Genomic DNA, 23284 nt, shown 5'->3' on the forward strand with positions numbered 1-23284 from the left:
TGAGTCTCAGCTCATTCTAGGTTTCTTCTCAATTCCTCGATGCTGAGTCTCAGCTCATTCTAGGATTTCTGTCCCATGTTGCCAGGAGGGTCCACACCCCCGGGAGTCATGTCCCACGTAGAGAGGGGGAGGGTGGTGAGTTTACTTGTTGTGTTGGCTGGAGAGAGAGGCCACATCTGAGCAACAAAAGAGGTTCTCTTGGGGGTGACTCTTAGTCCTAAATTTTAAGTAGGCTTAACCTATCCTTTGTGGGATTAAGTTTCATATGAACAAACCCCAAGACTGGGGGCTCAGCCTATAGCTTTGGTTGTCCACACTGCTTGTGAGAATATCAAGGATTCAACTTGGAGAAGTTGGATTTCTCCCCGTTCTCACCATTCCCCAAAGGGAACTCTGCAAATACTTTTCCACTCACTGATTGAATCACTCTGGGATCCATCGTGTCCGCAGATTTTTATTTGGATATTTTCTAAGAAGAGAAGACTCACAAAGAAAAAATTATAAACATATGCTCCATGTTGAAAGAGAAGAGGGGACAGGTATGCAGAAAGGAGGATAAAGCCATGCAAAATGAAGACGATTATAAAAACAAACAACAAGTACAATGTTTAGAACAGGGAAGAGCCTCAGAAGCATCTTTTTCCTAGACAAATATTTGAGGGTGAGCTTTGGAAGGATGTGCTGCAGAGGAAATAGATTCCTGTAGCCGTGATGAGGCCAACTGTACCTGGAGCTGACAGTACCCCAGGCGCAGAGTTAAAAGGAAATGGCCTAAACTAGGGGAAAATCCACACTGAAAACAAAATTTTTCTGTTAAATTGAGTCAAACTGAGTTCAACAACTAAACTCTGTTCCTATAAATTTTCTACCTGCATAAAGTTTGATCTTTGTGTTTCTTTCTTTGCCAGGCAGTTGATTCCATGTGATGAGCCAGAGCCTATACTGTGAGGGAAAGACATAGCGGAGACTAAAGTCCCCAGATTTCCGGCCCGAGGTTGAAGGAGGTTCTGGCGAAAGCATTGCACTTGACCAGTCAAACAAACTGGCAGGGTGCCTCGTCCATCACACTCCCCAACACACAACCATTTCTGCCCTTCAACGCAATTACTCTCACTTCAAGAGGAACTCGTCCAATTTCCGTCTGTCAAACTTTCCTCTGACTTGCAAAAGCCAAACAGAGCACAACAAAACAATTCTTGCCACACTGCTTCAAGGAACTATGGCAGACTGGGGAAAAAACGTATGAGCAAAGAATTGCATTCATCATTTGCATGTGATTTGGTCAACCCACATTAACTTCAGCTGTCGCACGCTGAAGTCTCCAGAGTGAACTCACATCTGAGGCACTGGGTGTTAAGAACCAGGGACTCCTGGATGACCGAATGGCCTGTGCCCCCTGAGCCCACACTGGGCATCAGACAAATGTGGACATCCCAGAAAGTGTTAAATTGGGGGTTCCCAGTAAGCCCTGGGAACATCAGTCCATTTGGATTTGCTCTTCAGTGGAATTCAAGTCACCAAAGTTTTTGTCCCTCATGGATTTGCTATGTAAAATAGAAATAACAATGCCTTTTCATACAAATGGGGACATTATTCAGAAACACAGTATGGGATGAATAAAAGAGTCACATAGAATAAAGTTAATCAAATCCAATTTTATTAATATTAATTTGTACAGTATACTAATCTGTTTCTAATAAGTTAGATCATGTTTCTTGAGGCAAATATATTAATCCTTTACTGAAAGGGAAAAATATCTACTGGTGATATGAGAAGTACTGCCAAAACAATTTCATAAATTATTCAAGTCTGTGGAAACACGCTAGTTCAGAGATGATACCTGGATTTATTTTCAGATTTCTCAATTTTTCACATTCATTTTAGCCCCTCTTCTTGGTGTGTGTATTGTGTATGTGCTTTTCCCCTATCAATAGTATAGCTTTACCAATAAATATTTCAGAGATAGCAAGTGAGTGGCTAAAGGGCCTCGACTGGCCATTGGAATGATCTACAAACTGAAATTAGTTGTCAATTTTGAAAATGGAGCACTTGCAGTGTCTCCCCACTGCCTACATAGACCCTGTACCTTGCAGTTTTCCACCTCAGTTACCTGTCTGGCCCCTGTCGGCACCTGTGTTTGTGGTCAAGCTGTCTGCTCCACTCTATTTTGCATGGCATAACGTGTTACAGCTTATTGGAACTGGGTCTCTGGGCCAGAATATGCCAGTCTGTTAATCTATGTAGCCTTAACACCAGCTACAGGGAATATGTCATCTTATTAATAATATATTAATAAGCTGCTCTTTCACAAAGCATTAGTCTCTGCATATTTTAGGGTTATCTTTTGAGCTTGTAGTCTGTTCCTCATTGTATCTGTGCAATATTTACTTTCTTTTGTCCAAGTATACCGGTCCCTGGATGGTAAGCCCTTTCCTTGCTGTGGTTTAATGTTAATTCCTTCTCTTCCCTATTGATAATGTACTGGGAAGCAGAAATTTACCCTCCCCCAACCACTTTCCACCTTTCCAAGCATTCTCAGTCCTGAGGCTTGCGACTGGGTGAAACTGCATTATTGTTTGTAGTTCCTGTAAACTCAAAAAAGCAGCCAAAACATTGAATTGTAAGCTGAGGATACGGGGATAGGCAAGCAGTTAGTTCTGATTAGAATGAAATGTTTCCCTGATATGGTCAATAATCTATTAAATACTGGATTTTCTTTATCAACAGAAACATTTTGTTTTTTTTTAACACGGGCAGGCACCGGGAATCAAACTCAGGTCTCCGGCACGGCAGGCGAGACCTCTGCCACCGCGCTGCCGTGGCTTGCCCTCAACAGAAACATTTTGACATGCACGAGAATAAACCCTTTTCTAAACTGTTTTAAGGGTCAGAAAATATGATAAATCTTCACACATATACAATTTATTTATTAATATTATAGTCTTATATGATTCACATTTTCTCATCTAAAAATGCTATTTTAATTTAGGAAACATAATTGCATTAAGCTCTTGGGCCTCAAGGGAAAAAACCCTTTTGAAATTAAAAATTATATCAGCAGAAACAACTTTTAAACCAATATAGATTTTAATAACTAAATAGTAAAAAATCTTCCTTTACACCAAAGTCAAAGATGATTGCATTTATTTTAATATTACTATATAAATATGAGGGTATTATTTGATATTCACCTAGGTCAAAATTCCAGTTGCATTAACAAACATATACATAAAAATGTAAATTTACATAAATTGTCAAATGGCCCTTTATTAACCTCTCTATCATGAATTTAATGTCTTGGAAAATATATTTTTGGTTTGTTTATGTCGCTTTATTATCTTTAAGCAATTAGACAGAAAAGATAGAGAAATCTAATTGTGAAACCTAATTGTGAAACATTTAAATTTTGATCAAATAACAGTTTCATTAGTTGTAATTTATTTTGGATATTTCCCATAGGAGAAAAATGTACTGTGAAGCTGTGTATCATTTCCAAATAACAGCTATATGCCCAATGGCTTATTCTCTTTAAAAAGAACTATCATGGTGTCAGAAAAGTCTAGACAATATATCATAAGAGAGGTTACTTACATCTGTACAAATTAATTTATTCTTTTGACCTTCCGTTCAAACATCAGAAATATTTTATTTTGTGCTGTAAGAGAGATAAGTCCATGTTTTGTGATATGGTCAGTATTTACCACCTTTCTCTTTTTCTCTCTACCTGTAAAACTTTCTGTCTCATTAAAATATTTTAAAGTGTATTTTTCATCTAATACTGTGAATAGCAATGATGGTCTTGAAGTAAAAAAAAAAAAGGCTGTTTTAAACTCCTTTGATTTGGGTGAAGCCATCTAATAAATACGTCATATATTTAAAGTTTTAATAAAGAATTAAGGGTAATTGAATGACAGGTGAATTCCTCAAACATTTATTGAATGCTTACTAGGTTCATGGTTCTGTACTAAATGCAGAAATATTTCAATCCCTTAGTATCTTTGGCTGATAGATGTCACAGTCCTTCAGAGATCTGTCAGGAAAAATACTGTCATGCCAGAGTGTGAAGCTCAGCGTGGGGCAGTATTGGGCATGCCAATGGATTCAAAAATTCACTGTTCTGGTTTCCTATAGATTCCTTCCAAATCTGCATTTTCACAGTTGTATGGAAGGATGGGTTCTCACTTCCTTTATACTCTACACAGCCCATCATTTGAGATTTTTAGGAACCAATAGCTTAGACTATTTCAGAAAAATCCAAGAGCTTTAAAAACCATACACCATTTCTGTACCTTAGACCTTGGTGGTAATAACTGAGAGTTTAAAAACTCTGGTGGCAATATTTTGTTTTTGTGGAGCAGGGGCTAGATCATCAATTTGCAAAATGTCCCCCAGAGTTTCGTGTCATGTGCTTTGCTCCCTTGATCCCTAGCAGTTCTCTTAACATGTTCATCTATTGTATTTTGCTCTAACGTTCTAAATGTCTAGTCTGCAAGAATAATCTGAGTATGGCAGGCGTTTTTCTTTCTCTACAAATTCTGGTTGTATAACTTAACATAAAAACAATTTGAGGAAGAGATTATTAGCTTTCTACATTTTCACAAGCCCTTGCTGATAGAGTTTAAAATATGCAACTGAGATGCTGTATTTTTTTGAATTTTTAATATATTTATTGGATTTTTTCCCCCTAACTGCAGGAACAGGAGAAATGAAAATTCTTGGTTCCTTAAGTATAGCAAAAACCTGGAACTCCATATTTATGAAAGGCAATGCTACCATCATGAAGTTCTCAATATTTTTTGTCATCTTTAAGATTTCTCATTTATTTATTTATTTTTACATGGGCAGGCACCTGGAATCGAACCTGGGTCCTCTGGCATGGCAGGCAAGCATTCTTGCCTGCTGAGCCACCATGGCCCGCCCAAGATTTCTCATTTATTAATCTCAACATACTTCAATGGTTTCTAAAAAGTTCTTCTCTGAGACCTACTGTCAGTTTTTTCTTTCCAAATCTTAGACTATACATGATTAAAATGTGTTTTTAACATGTTTTATAAAAATCTCCTTTGTGTCCATGTTGACAGAGCGCTCTGAATGGGGGAGAAATCAGTCCCATTCCAGTTGCGCTTTCAGCATGAGGGGCATGGGCCCCCAAGCACTGAGTCCCCAGGGCTATAAATCCACTGTGTTTCATGTTATAAATAAGGAAATTGTCCTGTGGCAGCTATACTCTGGAAGCATTAATATTCTTCTTTGCAACTTTCATTTTTAATCTTTTCAGTCATTTTCCTTCGTAAAATGTAGCCCCCAAGTGTTACTTCTGTGTTACTGACCCATATGCCGCAATTAAAAGAAATAAATTCCACACAGCCATGGCAAAAGTTGCAGCCAGCATTTAAGGCAAAACCGACTGTTCTAACTTGAGCCAAAGGTAGTTTTATCTGCTTCTCCTTCTACCCTGCCTTTCCCTGCCCTCTTCCTCCATGTAAGCAAGTTACTTCACGTTGCATTAAGGATGTGGGGTGTGTGCTTTTCAGCTGCTGCTTTTAGGTTTGGTCTTCTCAACCATAAAAACACAGTTCTAAATTGTTCTCAGAGCTAAACCACTTAACATCTTGGAGCTTGGTTGTTTTTAACTTTTCAACAATAGGCACTGTTCACTCCCCTCCATCTCAGTTCTTTATTCAGTAATCAGGCAGGATGCTGATGAAAGGCTGGCCACGGCTTCCCCCCATGGGATCAGTGTGGTGGCATGTGATGATTCACATGGGGCGTGTTGGATCCGAGAAAGCCCAGTCGCTGCTTATTCTTCCTTTGTTCTGTCATCTGGGGAAAAGACAGAGAGTGTGTTGAGCTGCTTTTCTCACTCATACCCAAGGCTGGTGGGCCAAACCGTTTTGGGTTAATATTTCCCAACCACCCACCATCTGCGTGGCATCGTATAGAATACTTCTGTCAAAAAAAAGGGAAATATTTTTAAAGACAATATTAGAATATTTCCATAAACAGGAAAACAAGAGCAAATCCTTCTCTGTGGTTAGGAAACAGGAACTTTGATTCTTTTCAGGCAGCGTTTGCTTGTCACGTAATTGTCACCATTGACATAGTCGGTTTAACAGCTATCAGTACCGTTAATATTATTTTTACTAATTTACTCTAAAATTGCTTTTATGTTATGGTTGATTATAGCATTGAAGTGACAGAGAGTAATGATGATTTACCTTTCTGATGAGTTTAGTGGTTGCTGTGATGGCAGAAAATAGGATTCTCTATCTAAAAACACCAAAAGGGCCCTTGTGGTTTGGCATTTGCTCTTTCCTTCCTTTCCCCCTTCCATAGGGCGTCACACAACAGTGGAGAGGCAGGATGTGGAGAAGCTTCTGCTTGCTGAGATGTGATTCCAGCATAATATGGGGTTTCTCTGTTGGACCTGCTACCGTTTCATCCATTGCCCGTGAGCCGGAATGCAACGCTCTATGGACAACGAGCTTGCCCAGGCGGATCCGGACCTCCCTTCCCTCTGTACCCGCCCACCTCCAGCCCCCGAGCACGCTGACCTGCTCCTTGAGCTCCGCCAGCTGACCCGACAGCTGTCTGACCAGACACATGGTCGACTCCAACTTCTCCTGCAGGTTCCGAATTTCATTTTGTTCACTGTCACCTTCACTGCTGACAAGGGACATAGCTCGCATCCGAGGAAACCAGTCCAAGTTCTTCTCCTATAAGCAAATGTTCAGGAAGAAAGGAATAAATATGGAAGGCAGCACGAAGCTCATAAAGAATGTTCATAGGTGTTGCACATTAATATTGAACTCTCTAACCACCCAAAGCAGAAGGTACTCTTCTCTGGAGGTCGGGGTGAGGGTGGGGGGAAAACATCAGTTTTCATAGGGTGAGGCAGATATCAAACATTGGAACAAACTCCCAAGAGGCTCCCTGGGAGGTCCAGGATGAAGTATTTAGGACGTGCCATGAGCCCTGTGGGTATTCTGAGTCCTGACGAATGATGAGTAGGGTCTGGAGGCTGGGGTGAGCAAACCCACGTGTGTGGGTTCAGCTGTGCCGCTTCTCCTTTCCCTCCAGGCACAGAAAAGAGAGGGGTGGCAGAATAGGAGGGTGGTAGAAGAAATGTCTCAATTCCAGCCATCTCTGCCTGTTTACCTCCCACTTCCCCAGTTCAGGTTCCCTAGCAGCTGGGCTTCAGAGCGCTCTGCTCAGGGAGAGGGAAGTGGGAGGGCATGGCCTGAGGTTACTAGTTTGCTCCCTTTGGAAAGATTTTATTATAGTGTGAGTGAGGTTTCAGAGTTAGACTTTCCCGGAGGGCAAGAGCCGAGTCCACTTCTGTTTTTCTAGGAGGAGTGGGCGTGTGTGTCTGTGTGTGTGCGCGTGTGTTTCCCCTCCACTGCACTACAGACAGACGACGGCTAGCTAGCTCCCCAGCTCCCTTGCACACTGTGCCTGCCTGCTAAACATCAGAAAGAATCACTGCATTATGCATATTACGTTTCCAGGCTTCAAAAAAAGCCATGCAAGACAAATCATATTGTCCCCATTTTTCAGAAGAGGAAACAGGAGCACCAACAGTTTAAGGTCCCCATGTAACAAGTTTTAGTTAATGGAAGAGCTGGGAATTGAAGCCAGATGAGCTTCCCACCTTGACTGTGCCTGCCAGCAGTCTGCGGTTCTCTAAGATACCTTCTCCAGGCATCCCCAGCAGTGAGCTTCTGCCTTAAGATTCTGTCCACTCTAGAAAAGCTCTCTGAAGTGGCTACCATGACCTCTATCTGGGGCATTCCTAGAATGAGTGTCAGCAGAGAGCTTTCCTTCCCCAGATACAGAGGAAAACCCCAACCCATACATTTATCTTTGGGCTTCAATCTAAATCTACCCAGTTCTCTTGGGTTGCCTTTTGTTGTAGTTGCTGCTGCTTGCCAGGGGAATAAAATGTTCCTATAGCTCCCCACTCTCCAATGGCAGTGAAAGGGGAGGCGGAGTGGGGGGCGAGATGAAGGATCAAGAGTGAAAGCTATTGAACAATTTTGAAATGCATTTGTTTAAATGTAGCAGTTAGTACTTCAAAGGAGAGCACTAACTTATTCTACAGTGCAGAATGACAGTCAGATTCATTCATTTAATCAATCCCTCAACATCTATCACCGGGTATTTAGGGGTGCAAAGTCAGATGAGACAGCATCTGCTCTCAACGAGTTTGTGGTTTAGAACAGCACTGCACAAAAACTGGACTGTACACTGAATATATAAAAGCTCCCTTGGGCTGCTTGTTACAAATGCAGATTCCACCCCCACAACCCCTCATCAAACCTGAACCTTAAGGGATGTGCGAGATGATTATGTGCACTAAAGTTTAGGGACTTGGAAATAAGGAGACAGAGAAGATAAGTGATTACTGCTGGGCAATGACAAGGTAGGGAGGTGGAGGCGTTATGGGGAAAGGGCAGAGGAAGCCACCTAGGGACCATTAAATGCTTATGGGGCAGTAGGGAAAGCCCTACGGAGTGGGAGATCATGCCTTGGAATAGCACCAGCAAAAACCATTGTTTGCCAGCAGCCCAGGTAGATGTGCAGAGGAGGGAGACAGCTGGACAACACAAGATGGTGCATCTCCTGGAAAGTGCATCCAACAGACAAAGGCATGGGGAAGTCAGGTATGCCAGCAAAGCGGTGCTCGGAGTCATGACCATTTATGTGAGGACTGGTAGGGACGATGGAGGAGGACAGACCTGCACTAAATGCTCCAGAATCACTTAATCCTCTAACCTTTTGAACTTAGGTTCTATTATTATCTGAGTTTTACCAATGAAGAAACTGAGGCTAACGTGTGGTTTAACTGGAATCCCAACCCAGATTGGTCACCACTGAGGTCTGCTGGCAGGACAGGAGACAATGAAAAGAAAGTAAAATAATTAAAAATTCTGAAGGTGGACCAACTCTAGGAAATGAAAAATTCCAGGGTATAGCGATGGATGAGAGTGCCTTAAATCTGGTGGCAGTAGATGGTGCTGAATTTGAGGAGGCTAATATTTTTTGATGAATTGTCCAAAAGCCTCTCAAATTATCCTGAAGGAATTCAGTAGTTGGAGTGGAGGAGAAGGCTGTAAGCTAAGGGTCAAAATCCTTGATGAATGTAAAAAGGTGATCAGGTGGTAGAAGAGGACAGTGATGGGAAGGGCAGAGAAGTGGATTTCATACAAGGGTGAAGATGTGATGATTTCTTGGCACCAGAGAGCCATGTGTCTGCTGACCCCCTTCTAGGGTCCTTAGCATGGGGGGAGTGGGAAAACAGGCAGCTGCCATCAGGGGGCTAAGAGAAGGGGCTGCGTTTGGGAGACCCAAGAGGGGCAAGTTGGTCTGTAAGCAAACAGGGATTCCAAAGGTCCTGTTGGAAGAGAAGGACTCGCAGCCTTTGGAGGCTGGGCCCACGGTGCAAAGATGGTGATGCCCAACATGAGGGATGAAGGAAACATCAATTTTCAGAAAGCTTCCAAAAAGAAATGGGGCAAAATGTTCTAATATTTCACAAACAGTAACTGCCTAAGAGAACATGGGTGAGAATTTCTGAAACTGCCTCCAAAGAAATGCTATTGCAGGCATTCGTATTTGTGGGCCCAGGATTAGTCAAGGCCAAGGAAAAACTGTAACCCTAATGGATTATCCATCGAGATGTTTGGGCCAGGGGACTCTTTCCCTACACTTTTCTTCACGAGTTCCTCTGTTCATCCGTTCATTTGATAATTCTTACTTGCCTTTACTACGTGGGGTTAGGCACTTAGAAAAGAAGAGAGAGCAAAACCCATCATGATTTTTGTGCTTGTGGAGTTTATAGTCTAGGATGGGAAGTGAGACTTTAACCAAATGTTGATAAAAATAATGACAAACTGAGGTTAAGAGTTAGGTAGGAAAAGACACGCGGTACTATTGTCCTTTTATCTCAGTCCCTAAAAATCATTCTCTTTTCTAAACCTCTCATTTCTCCTGATCTTTCTTTCTTTGGCTTCTTGTGTTTTTCTTTACCTTTTTTTTTTGTTTGTTTCTGGCTTTTCTATTCCACATTTCTGCTTTTTCACATTTTCCCCTTCCCCTATGCTTAACTGACTATAATCTAAAATAAAAATATAGTTGTTAAATTAAATTGAAAAAATTTAATTGAATGAAGTTTTATGGGTCACTTTCTTAATTTTTAAGGGACCTGAGCTGAATGTATTATAACGTTCATCAAAATGGGGGCAAAAAACTTAGATTAATTATTGTGTTTTTTTGTATGCTGTATGGCAGGGGTCACATTTTATTCTTTTTCTATGTGAGTTGCAGCACCATTTGTTGAATTTTTCTTTTTGGTTTGGTTTTTCATTTGTTTGTTTTTACTTATTTGTTTGTTCGGGAAGTGCATGGGCCAGGAATTAAACCCGGGTCGTCCACATGGCAGGCGAGAATTCTACTGCTGAACTATCCTTGTATTCCCTGAATTGATTGTTTTTGTCTCTTTTAAAAACTATAGCAGGGCAGGCCACGGTGGCTCAGCAGGCTGAGTTCTCGCCTGCCATGCCGAAGACCCGGGTTTGATTCCTGGTGCCTGCCCATGAGAGAAAAAACAAAAACAAAACATTAGTCTTTCAAATAGCTTCATAACTGACCTTCAAAATTAGCATAGAAAATACATAAAACTAACTCTAATACAGCAACATTTTTAGAATAAATTATATACATATCTTTTTCCCAACAGTAGCTCCCAGTTGAACAGTCAAGAAGTTCGTTCTTTGTTCTAATGGCACCATGAGCGGCCCTCATCGAAAGTTAATCCTGAGCAGGGCAGAGAGAAAGGTGAGCTCCTAGATTTTAAGCCTAAACCACAGCCGCAGGACAGACCCACAGGGTAGTTCCTGATTAACAGGACTTCACTTTCTTCACCACGTCATCTGTAACACGTTCGTCATTTAACGAAGCAGTTATTTGATTTGCTATTTCTCAGTTTACTCATATACGCTATGCACATCTTGTGATCACGCACATGACTATTAGATTCCCTTGTTGACTTTGGTTAGTCAATATGAAATCATTTCCTTATTTTACCAGGAATGAAAATATCTGGCCATGGGGTAGTACAAATTCAGGGAAGTTGTGGATTAATTTTTTAGTCTCTGAGGTTACAATGCACGGCCCTAGTAACTCAGAGAATGGAAATTCAGAGCTCCTCTAGGTTTCTAAATGCAAAGCCCCGAGATGAACTTGTCATAACTCTAAGGAGTTCCTTTAGGGCATAAGTCATGCCAACCATACTCTCTTGCTATTCCTTAACTCAAATAATAACGCATCTTCCTGGATGAGAGAAGATTAATAGAAGCGCAAAAACCTTTTAAGTAGTCCTTTCAGCTGCCAGATCAATTTTGACTAATTTTGTGGTTATTCAATAAAATGATTAGGTTGTCAGTGTCAGTCAAAGATTAGTTATGCTGTGCTGTCTAACTTAGTTCCCAAAAGTGAGATACCTCAGTTGTGGAAAACAGACAACATAGGATAATGGAAAGAGCACTGACCTAGTATCAAACCAGGACCTGGGTTCTGGTTTTAGCTCTGCCCCAAACTAGCTACGTGATGTAATGAAAAAAAGCCTTACTTGCTGTGTTTCAGTTTTCTCATTTGTAAAATCAGGCTGTTTGGTCTCTGACTCTTCCAGCTCATCATTTTGTGAGCTATGAATGCAAAAAAATCTTTAAAAATGAAATTGCTAAGAGAAGTCTTGAGCTTGCCAAGTGAGCAAATAGAAACATAGCATTTAGGCTAGAAGCAACCTTAAAACCTCCCATTCCAAACCCAGCGTATTATGAATGCCCCAACTTGAAACCTAGAAAGTTTAGGTTTCCTTGAGGTCTTAAAACATGATAGCAGCAGATGTTCCTGCCTGTGGATTCCACTTCAGGACTCACTCTTCCATACCATATCACAGAATAACTCTTATATCATCTATCACTGTCCATACCTAAATGGAAATATACACTCAAGAAAATATAAAGAACTGTGCAACAGGGCTGAATAAAAAAAAAAAAAAGAAAATACAAAGATTGTAATAATTTTTCTCCACATCAGAATGAGATTAAGAAGTAATGAGATTGATTTCAGTGAGCCACAGACTGGAGAAATTGTCTTATGTCCTTTTATTTCCACTAGGTACACATCAAAATTGGCATGCATGCATGCTAAAGACAAAACAAGCATTGTAGTTCAACATCATGATAATAGATTCCATTTGTTGGCTCTTTAGTCATCTATGACCAATACTCAGAACAATTCCGTAAGGTAGGGACAGTCATCATCCCCATTCTACAAATGACAACACTGAGGCAGGAAGAGGATTAGTAACTTGCCCACAGTCACACAGGTCATGTAAGCGGCTGTGCCAGGTTTTGGTCTCTGTGCGACAAGAAATTCCATCCTCCTTTCACTGCACTAGGCTATGTCTCAATATCTAATGGGGATGAAAATTCTTAGCATCCAAACTTGCCAAAGAAGGCATAGCTTTCTGTGAGTATATATACATACATACATACACACACACACACACAGTATTGTATGAACTCCCTTGAGGACTTCTGGGGTTTTCTAAAGGTGCTGGTTTATTTAGGGAAAATCAGACACAAATCCTCTAGGCATGGTATCACAGATGCAGATGCAGGGACTGATAGAAATGCATTAATACTTGACATTCTCTGCGATTTTGCAGAGTGCACTGAAATATTGCTATTGAGGGGCAACACATTGAACAGATGTATAATATGGTAGTATCAACAAACCATTTAATACATACCTTCACTTATGCTTCCAGACATTATGGCTATGGTTAAAATGTGCTTTTCTATTTTGTCTCACAAGTAAGAACTTTTCCTTAGGGTTTTCATATTTGCTATCTCCTTTCTCAGTCTTATGTTTATACCACATTCCCCATTCTACAATTCATTTGCAAATCCCTTCCTAGGCTAAGAAGCACGAAAACAATTCCATTTTCCCCAGATCTACTGCATTTCTCTTTTTGCACTTTTGGGCTGAAGCAGAGATGGCTCTCAACAGGAACTCTAGCAATGCACCTACTAGCTACTTCCGAGAAGACCCCTGCGGGAAGGACACTGTTCCTGCTTTCCTGGAACTTAAGTCCTAGTGAAATAATCTAAAACAAGGATTCTTTCTGAAGTCAAAGCAATCATTTTGGTTAAGGGGTAACCACATGTCCTATGTCAATCTTTGCTCAAAGTCGGACCATCGTGAACTTCTCAGCCTTGCAACAACAGGACTTCGTGGTGGGCTGGCATCATCTCAAAAAAGTAAAGGGACACCCACAACACAGGTGTCTGGGTGCCTAGCCTAGTTCTGAACACCTCACCTGTCTGCAACAAATCCTGTTCTATGTGGGCAACAAAAAGGCTCATTCTCACAAGGTTCAGGTGCAGAAAGGAAGGATGGGCTGGATTCTAACATACTATTGTCTGGCAAATGTTAGGGACTGGGAGTGAGAGAGAAAGGAGCTAGCAGTACACTCTGAAAATTAAAATATTCTTCCTGGAATGACAAATACAGGAAACCTTGACAACTTGCAAAAAGAGGGGAGGGGAAAAAGAGTGGAATTTGCTGCTTCAAGAAAATAACACATTACAGGACTCAAAGATTCATTTTCCAGCCATTCTGAACCATAGCTGTGTTCTCCTTCTGTAAGGCATCAGCTGCATCTGCTAATGGTGGTGTCCTAGTCCGTTCCCAATGGACAGAACATCCAGGACAGCATAGAGTCACAGTGAGAAGAGGACATGGTCCAGGGCTGGTGAGATCTAAGAGGGCTCAGATGCTGCAGCAGCTGAGAGCTGCTGGGGAGCTGCAGTAATCTTGCCAATAACTTTAGCGAGATTTCCAGGTCAGTGGGAAAGTGACAGGCAGAGGGGCTGCGGGAGCACCTGTGATGCGGTGTAGCTGGGAGGCTACAGAGGAGGGAGCACTCGATCCGCCTTGAGCAGCAACTAAGATAGGGAATATTCAGAGAGAGGGCATGGTAGAGTCCATAACCCAGAGCTGCTTCGTGCCATCATCCAGCTGATTCCTAGAAGCCCCAGCAGAATCAGACTCAGGAGCTCGACCAGTTCCTGAAATTTGGGGGAGTCTGCAACCAGCTGTGAGTAAACAAAGAACCAAAGGGTCTGCTCTGGCATTCTCCTAGATCCCTACTGCCGTTCTATCTGTCAGGAGGGAAAGCAGCCAGTCTCAAAGAAAAATAAATAGATAAATAAATAAAGTTTGTCTATCAGAGGACACAGTCAGGGAAGCCAGACAGCTCCAAAATCTCACCCACAACACTCAGAGCCAATCATTTCTCTTCCTGTTTGTATTTTTATTTTCTTGTCAATCCCTAACATATATTTTTTATCCTTAGGGCTTTAACCCTTCTTTAATTTTATTATTTACTAACTTTCATATTTTAGTCTCTTAAGTTACTATCTTTCAGTCACTTAATTAAAGAACCTAAATATCTATTTTCTTCTGCAAATCACTGAAAGTATGAATATTTACAAGTCTCACTGGGATGGGAAAAAACCCTGGAGATTTCTTCATGGTGAGACTGGGGCAACATTCAGTCAGCAGAGTCCTGAATGTTCAAGCATGCACTTGTCCGACTTTTGGCTGCCCAGCAACTGAAGCATCTTCCTGCGTTTGAGGAAAGCACCACCATGGAGGTCTTGGTGGAAGTCCGCCCCACCTTCTGCCATACAACATGAAAAGGGATGCTTCTCCTTCCCTGTGGCGGTGAGACCCAGGTACCTGACCTAAAAGTGGCCTATGAGATGTTACTGCCTGTGGTTTAGGCATTTGACGCAGAAAAACTGATGCCACAAAACAGGGACAGCACAGAATTCCCTCTAGTTATGGTGGTGGTGGCAGTGGTTCCTGGCTATGGCAATGCCATCAGGGCCAATGGCAGATTCCACTGTTCAGCAGGAGTGGCTGCAGCTCCCTTCCTCCCCAGGCTGACCCCAGGTGGCACCTTCTGGCCGGCTCGCTCCTCTTAGATTCTGCCCATACTGAGCTTGATTCTTCACTTTCCTCTTAAATTCTGTGAGTCCCTTCCACAAATTTTTCATCTCCTTAAGAGTTCTTTCTTACAAAAGCATCTTAGAAAGAACCCCAAGTGGTCTAAGTGCCAAGGGACTGCCAGGCCCAGTGCTAATTTAACACTGACCAGTCTGGTCCAGAATTAAGAGTTTATACACTGATGGTAAAATGTTCAACTAAACTAGAGAGGCTAAGGGGTCTCTCAACTCATACAATAGTTAATTTGTTGTAATAAAATAATTATAATTATTATATTATTAATTAATTAATTATGGGTCCATCAACTGCATAGATAAATGTGAATTGTGGTTCATAAATCCCTTTCAGGGCAGGATCTATGTCTGACTTATTTATGCATCCTCCATTTTGTAAATGGAACCACTGCTATCTGGACTAAAAGGGACAGAAAAGGGACAGATTGAAGGAAATACAACTTCAAGGGCAGAACCATGGAAGCCAAAGTATGGAGCAAGGAAACCTCAGGCCAGGAGAGTGGACCCACCGATGCACGTGGACAGGGTGAGCCTATCCCAGAGTTTGTGGAGGGTGGGAAGTTGTTCATGACCTTAAGGCTCTCAGATGCCTGGGGAGTTGAGGGGTGCTTGGCCCCCCCATTGATCTGGAAGAATGCTGCTGCCCAGGCCTCAGAGAGGGTGGAGCACACTCCCTGGGAATCTGGGAGAGCCTGGCCACCATCCCACTGTTCTGAAGTGGTGAGCCTATGTCCTGGAGATGGCAGAGAGTCTGGGTGGAAAGAAGATGGTGGATCCAAGAACACGGGCGTCTCCTCAAGCTTGGAGATGTGACAACCCTCAACCCAGTGCTTGGAGAGAGCAGAGCCACTACAGAAGCCCTTCGAGCAGGTGGGAATGTCATCCTCTCAAGTCCTTAGGGTAAAACAGTTTTCTGTAGATGACTCTCAGACTTTGAAATCTAATAGGGTCTGCCCTGTAGGTTTTTGGAACCATTTGGGACCTCTGACCCCTGTTTTCCTTCCAACCTCTCCCTATGGAAATGGGAAATTTATCCTATGATTGTACCTCCTTTGTATATTGGAAACAGATAACTTGTTCTAAGTTTCACACATCCAGAGACAGAAAATTTTACAGTCTCAGGACAAACCATGCCTATAGTTGATTTTGCTAAGATTTTGTACTTATTTATTGTTACTGGAAGCTTTTGTGATATTGTGGTAGAATGAATGTATTTTTCATATGGAAAGAACACGTTTTTTGGGGGTCCAGAGGGTGGAGTGCACTGCTTTGATGTGTTATGTACCCAATAAAATTCCATATTCTCTTAAACCATTCCTAAGGGAGCAGACCTACTGTAGGTGGGACATTTTGATAAGGTTGTTTCCATGGAGATATGACTCAGTCCACTGACGGTGTGTCTTATGAGAGGATAAAAGACAGAGATATTTTGGAGAGAGCTTAGAAAGAAACAACCCAAGAAAGGCTAAGAGATGAAATCTAGAGAAGAACCTCTGGAGGAAAAAGAGAACCACTGAAACCAAGCCAGGAGAGAAGGACCAGCAGACATCAACTTGTGCCTTCCCATATGAGAGGAACCCCTGATGTCAGCAGTTTTTCCTCAGAGAAGGTATCTTCCTCTTGATGTCTTAATTTGGACATTTTCATGGACTTAGAACTGTAAATTTGTAACCTAATAAATCCCCATAGAAAAAAAGCCAACCCAACTCTGGCATATTGCATTCTAGCAAACTGAAACAGACAAATTATTAGTAGGTAATGATTTCCTTTTCTTTTTGCTCTTTACTAATCCAAAAGGAAAAAACCTCCCTTCCTCCAACATATATTCAATGAGCATCTACTACACAGTAGATACTGTTCCAGGTTTTGGATAAAGCAATGGTAACTTAGTCTGGGTCCTTGCATTCATGGAGCTTGTAGTTTAATGGCAGTGGGAATGATGGGGGAAAAGGGTACAGAGTCAATAATAAAATGAACAACAATGAAATAATTTCAGATAAGGATAAGTACACTAAAGACAATGGTGGCTAGACAGAATATCTTGGGATAAGAGGGGGCTGCTATGGATTGGACAGCCCATGAAGGTTGCTCTGAGGAGGTGAAGTTTGACTGACAAGAAGGGGATAGCTCTGCACAGATTTTAGAGACAGAGCTTCAGACAAGGAGAGCAGTAATGCAAAGGCCACAGTGCTGAAATCAATCCTGGCATATATGAAGGACAGAAAGGAGGCTGGTGTAACTGGAGTGTGATACCAAGTGAGAGAGTATAAAGTCCCAGATTTTTTTTTTGTATGGGAAGGAACTGCACTGGGAATTGAACCTGGGTCTCTGGCATGGCAGGCTAGAATTCTACCACTGAGCCACCATCGCATGGCCCCACTGGAGGATTTTAAACAAAGGAACGGCATTGCCTTGTTTATGGCAAAACAACAACAACCAAAACCAAAACAAAAACAAAAACAAAGCACTTTGATTGCTGTATAGAGAATGGACAGGGTAGAGACTCCCACTTGGAGACCACTTCAGGGGTCCAGGGGGGCACTAATGGTGGCTGGAGCAAGGGTGGCAGGAGTGAGCACAGGAAAGTGCCACAACCCAGCAGCTCAATGTCAGCTGAGACACTACTGAAGTCCATAGGTGAGTGTGTGTTTGGGAATATAGGCAGGACAGACAACACCTTCTCCTGGAGGACAGATAACATAACATTCACAGAGCTCAAAATATTTGGTTACCATGATTAATGTGAATAGGCAGACTGGAAAATTCAGTCTCTAAAATGGAATATTGGGCCAGAATTCCACAACTGTTCTTCCAGAAAAGGGAATTGGATCATGCCGTCTGTGAGAGCCAACTGTGCACATCTCTCCCCAACTCTGTGTTCAGTGGCACCATGTTGGTAGCCTGAAATCAGCCGCGGTGGGAGTATTCACCAGGGAAATTGGCAAATGCTACAATCAGGGCCTCCCCACCTCCATGCCCAGCTGGTTGTTAACCATTTACCAGCACACCACTGGAAAACGCCCCTTACTAAAAGGATGACAATGCAGGTCTCCTGATACCAAAGACACGACTGATATTAAAAACTCTTGGTCTTGGGATGCATTACCATCTGAATTTTCTACTTTACTGGATTTAAAGTTTACTAATCTTTCTTTATGAGTCTTTTAGTTATCTTGTATTCTATATTTTGGCTATTGTTCTTCTCAATTATGACAATGAAGATCCTCTTTACATCAAGATCTTGTACCTTGAAATCCAAAAATGTCAACAACAAATATGAAGAAGGTACTTCTTTCAGGTACTATTTAGAAAATGCTGAATAGTCTGCTGTGGCAGCAGACTCAGAGTAGCCTAGAGAAGGAATAGATCTGAGAGGCTTTTGGCTGGACTCTAACAGAGGGGCCTGTCCAGACTTCATGCCAGAGTTTATCTGAGTATCTCCAGGTGCTCATCTTCTAAAAGCAAATTTAAGAGAGGGTTTTAGGTTTTCAAAAATACTGAGGTTCAAATGACATAACCATTTTGTACTTAAATCATTAGCAATAAAAATTTGGTTCACTGCATGTTTTAGTTCATCCATACCTTGACAAATTTCCTCCTAAACTGTAAATCAAAATAGGTTTTCTACAAGACCTGATAATGATTTTCATCACCATTTATGTAACTGATTAGGAGGAGAATTAATACATTTATATGTAGAACTCAAAGAAATTTATATATATAAATATTTTTAAATACTTGAATATATATATATATACACACACAGTGCCTGTATCTAAAGAATCTAGAGAAAAAAACAACCCAGAAATCTTTTAATACCAGAGCCAAATGTAAAAAAATGAAATTAAAATCTGTTTTAGTAACTACATCTGCTACTGTTTGAACTTCACTGCCTTTTTTTTCTGAAATATGTGTGTGTGTGTGTGTGTGTGTGTGTGTTATATGTTTTTAGGTTTGTCTCACACAAAGAAATGGGTAAATAGGCTAAAATATTATTTAAATTTCTCTGGGAAAAAAGAATGCTTCTTTTTTTTTCCCCTTGAGAGTAAATGATTTAATGAGTGGTCACCAAACCTTTAAATAACATAAGGTAGCTCAATGAAGAAGGATGTACCATATGGTTATCACAAAGCTTTGCCTGTTATAATTTGATTGCACACATTTGCAGTTGGCTCACTACCAGCTGATGTTCTTTTACTACTTCTTAATATTAAGACATTTTCTCTAATTGCTCTTTTAACCAGGTGGTGTATCCTTAAGTTTCTTCCCTTATTTTCAAAGCACTACTCAACTAAAGGAACTGAGTCAGTGGTTCTCAGAGTGTGTCCCTGGACCAGCAGCATTAGCATCCTGTGGAAAATTATCAAAAATGCACATTTTTAGGCTGCACCCCAGACCTTTCTGCAGAAGTAGAAAGGCTAAGATTGAAGTCCAGTAATCTGTGTTTTAACAAGCCTTCCAGGTAATTCTGATGTGAGTTAAAATTTGAAAACAACCACTCTCAGTAACTCTAGAATTAACGAGTGATACCTTAAATTCATTGCTTATTAGATGACCTTAAAGAAAATCCTTAACTGTATTCATGTTATGTGCTAATGCAGTAATCATATAGTTTATTGGCCAAATAGGAACACATTTGAGCACAAGGCATGCTAGTAATTGTGCATAGACAAGGGCATCCACCAGGGCTCCTAGTCAAAACTATGGTCCCTCTCATCCATTATAAGCTGGGCTATCATTTATGATATCTGGACTAACAAGTTGGAGAAAGAATTCAACAATATATTTTGGCAGTCTCTCTGGATTAGAAAATCCCATTTACATGTATAAAATGGTAAGAGGATGATTCTATGAGGTATTACTTTGGTCACATGTAAAATGGGTACTGAAATATGTTTTTTTCAAGCATTTCTCATGGAGGAGGTCCATACCTGTCACCTCCATTTCTTTACTATCCATTTACTTCTTTTCTCTTATAAAATAGATAGATGCCAGTAATCTCTCAAAATTTATTTTTGATTCCAATCATCTTCTTCTAGAAAATCCTTCTTTCTCTCTCTCTCGGTCTTTATCATTGCTGGCCTCTCTACCAATCTCTGAATTGTTCCAGAAGTCCATTGCCAAAAAGACAGAGCATGCTCATTTTAAAGCTCTGAAGTGGCTCTTTGGGATTAGCACAACACAGACACCTTACAATAAATTCAAAGACAGACAAGATAATGTGTCAGGTTGCACCAAAGACGTCTTACACCCAGGCCAATTTATTTCATTAACATCAAAGAGCTAAAAACTCGTCCCTGGATTCCTCACATCAAGCATCATGTGGCTTAAGGTATGCTGAATAAAAAAATATGAATCGAGTCCAAGCCAATGAGTTCTTCTGGAGAAGAGCAAACAGTATATGATGTCAAAGTGGGATCAAATGCTTAGTTAGATTATGGGTTTTGTGTAATAAAGCAGTGAGTACCTTCTCTCTGGCTATGGCACTTGGACTTACTACAAGATGGCACATAGCTTGAAAGGAATTTCCCTATGGCCCCAGTGTAGCAACTGCTGGCTGGATGGGTCCAAGGACAATGTGGTTCTGAACACACACAACCCAGCAGCTGTAGGTGATGACACACAACTCTGCCAAGTAGCTGTCACGTGGTGAGAAGAAATGAGGCAATTTCAAGCAGGGTCAGGAGGAGAAACTTCAATAATGAAGCACAGTTGTGGGCTGCCAGGATACAAATGAGGCAGAGAGTAGAACAGGGTATACTATAACTCCAGAGGACAGTGGCTCTTTTTGAATAATGGCTCCTGGCTGATTGTCAGTTTAAGATGCCAAGTCATAAAAGGCACAAGGCTTTGGTAGGCAGGAATTGGAGCCATGAACCACAGAACAATTTTACACAAAAGCAATGTGGAAACAATTGTCAATCATGCAGTACATGGTACATTTCTAATTTGTGTGTCCTTTTACAAGTAAAGTCACCTAATTTAAAACACTAGGGCTGTTCATGTTTAATGCATTTTACTGATTTTTCCCATTTTAAAAATATTTTACCAATTTATTTTTATGGAATATCAATCTGATAGAAGACTTTAAAAGATTGAAAAAGTTAGTGAAGCAACTCCTACATGTAGAACTGAGTTCAAACAAATGATGGAACCAGTCAGGTGAAGCAATGGGATGCCTCATCGTTGTTGGCTGTTTGGCATAGTTATTCTGTGCTGAGTCCTCAGATGCTGCCCTAGGACACCTTAATGTTCACTAGCTTTTAAATTGCTTCTTAATTCTGAAGTATATATTTTGCCTCCTCAATTGGATTGTATACATCTTGATGGTGGATCCATGCATACAGCAGCATGGTTAATATCTAATCTTACTTTTCTGTTCCAACTGGCTTCTACCTCCTTTTCTCCTTTATGCCCTTCCTCACTGCTGGTACAGCCATTCCCAGGCTCATCATCCTCCATGGCTTGGAGGCACCAACATTTTTTGACACCTCTGTTTGTGGTCCAAGTGATCCTCAGCTGCTGCAGGTGGCAGAAGGGACAGGGTGCCTATGATAGCAATAGTGAAGAAGCTGCAGGGTAAGTCGTTCATGTCACTGGGCCAGCCAACATCTACTTTTGCTAATTGGACCAGGTCTGAGCCCTATAAATAGTGGCCATTACACTGGACTGTTCCAAAGAGAGCTGCAGAAGATAGAGCACCTTCAGACACCTGAAGCCATATGGGTACTTAGGAGATGACTGCAATGGAGGAAAGTTAATCAAGGGTGTGTTTATACCCCCTTACCCCCACCCCCTAAAACATAGCAATCCCTGGTCTTTTCTGAGCCCTGAATAGGAAAGGGACTTTGCTGGTCTGTGACCTTAAATAAGTTATCTCTTTACATTCTGCCCATTCAGCCTGAGAAGTTCATGGTAATATGAAATCCAACAGCCTGTGAGTGCTCCCTGGATTAAACTATTTAGTATGTTCTAACCATTTTCTTGTCAGGAGTGAATTTTGTAGACTACAAATAATTGATGATGTTGGGCATTTCTCAGAATCAAAAATGAAAGCATGATATAGCTTTTAGAATAAATGTCTCTAGCATAACATCTGAACTCCTTCCCTAGCCCAGAGGGCCTTGCATGTCAGATCTCTGCCTCCTATTCTCCAGCAGCTTTACCTGCCATCCGCCTTTCTCTCTAGCGCTAGGCTGTGATCCTCTCACATGCATGGCCCATTCCTGCCAGAAATGGGCTCTTGCCGAACTAGATCTTGCCATGCTTTGTTCCTTCACTCCACGGAGGTCCCTGCCCAAAGGCTACCTCCCCAGAAATGCTGTCCCTGACAACCCTAATACTGCACCTCCATCTCTTTCTATTCCTTTAGCTTGCTTTGGTTTTCCTCACCATAACTTAACATTACCTATATGATAAAGTTATTTGTTTGTCTCCAGTAGTAGAATGTAGGCTTTAGGAAGGTAAGACTTTGTCTCCCTTGTCCCTAGAGCCTAGAACAGTGTCTAGCTCTGCTCAATAGATGCTTGCTTAATACACAAATCCATTCAGAGGCCAAAATAGAAGATGGAGAGGGAGGAAAGGGATCTGCCACTGCTATTGCATTTTTTTCAAGGGTCCAGAGGTGAGGAATATTCAGGTAAAAGGTGAAATGCCTTTTGCCATGCTGGGCAAGTCTAACTCCATATTAATACCAGCCGTGACAAAACCCCTCTTGACAGCCCCCAAATGAGAGGAGGTTTAGATATGAAGGGAACCGATAAAGCAGGCTGCGACATCGGAGACAGCCTGGTCTCAACCTGAATTCTGGCTTTACCTCTCATTAGGTGTGTGATCAGAGATTATAATTCAAGTTTCTTCTGCAAATAGGAGATAAGAATGCTTATCTTTTAAGATTGTGTCAGGATTTATTAAAATGGTATCTTTAGAGGAACTACCATAATGCCTTTCCCATCGAGGAAAGAAAGCTAATATTCCCAACATGCTTTTGGTGAGAAGAGAAGAGAATAGAAGTTAGGGCAGGGCAGTGCATGTGTAGCAAGAGGGAACATATGGTTTGGGACAGAGAAAAAGGAGAGTGGGAGGAGTGATCTGTAACTGGGCTAATGGGATTATGATGTCCCTGAAGTCAACAGATTTTTCAGGGACAAGAACAAGGAGTTCCCCCAGTGTGAGTTTTAAAATTTCCC

General features: G+C 41.4%; 1 protein-coding gene across 3 annotated transcripts in view; it reads right to left on the reverse strand.

The window, feature by feature from the left end:
• Positions 1 to 3725: 3725 nt before the first annotated feature.
• Positions 3726 to 23284, reverse strand: part of ITPR2 (inositol 1,4,5-trisphosphate receptor type 2) — a 521104-nt gene continuing 501545 nt past the window's right edge. For 2 of the 3 annotated variants that reach the window (XM_077170358.1, XM_077170362.1), the window contains 2 exons: positions 6555 to 6716; positions 3726 to 5823 (listed from right to left, as the gene is read on the reverse strand). In XM_077170358.1, the coding sequence (XP_077026473.1) occupies positions 5737 to 5823; positions 6555 to 6716 (249 nt within the window). In that variant the 3' untranslated portion in view covers positions 3726 to 5736. Of the gene's footprint in view, positions 5824 to 6554; positions 6717 to 10706; positions 10816 to 23284 lie in introns of those variants that run through there. The other variant, XM_077170360.1, reaches the window with a different exon arrangement.

This window comes from Tamandua tetradactyla, chromosome 7, assembly GCF_023851605.1.
Source record: "Tamandua tetradactyla isolate mTamTet1 chromosome 7, mTamTet1.pri, whole genome shotgun sequence".
In the NCBI taxonomy this organism is placed as follows: domain Eukaryota; kingdom Metazoa; phylum Chordata; class Mammalia; order Pilosa; family Myrmecophagidae; genus Tamandua; species Tamandua tetradactyla.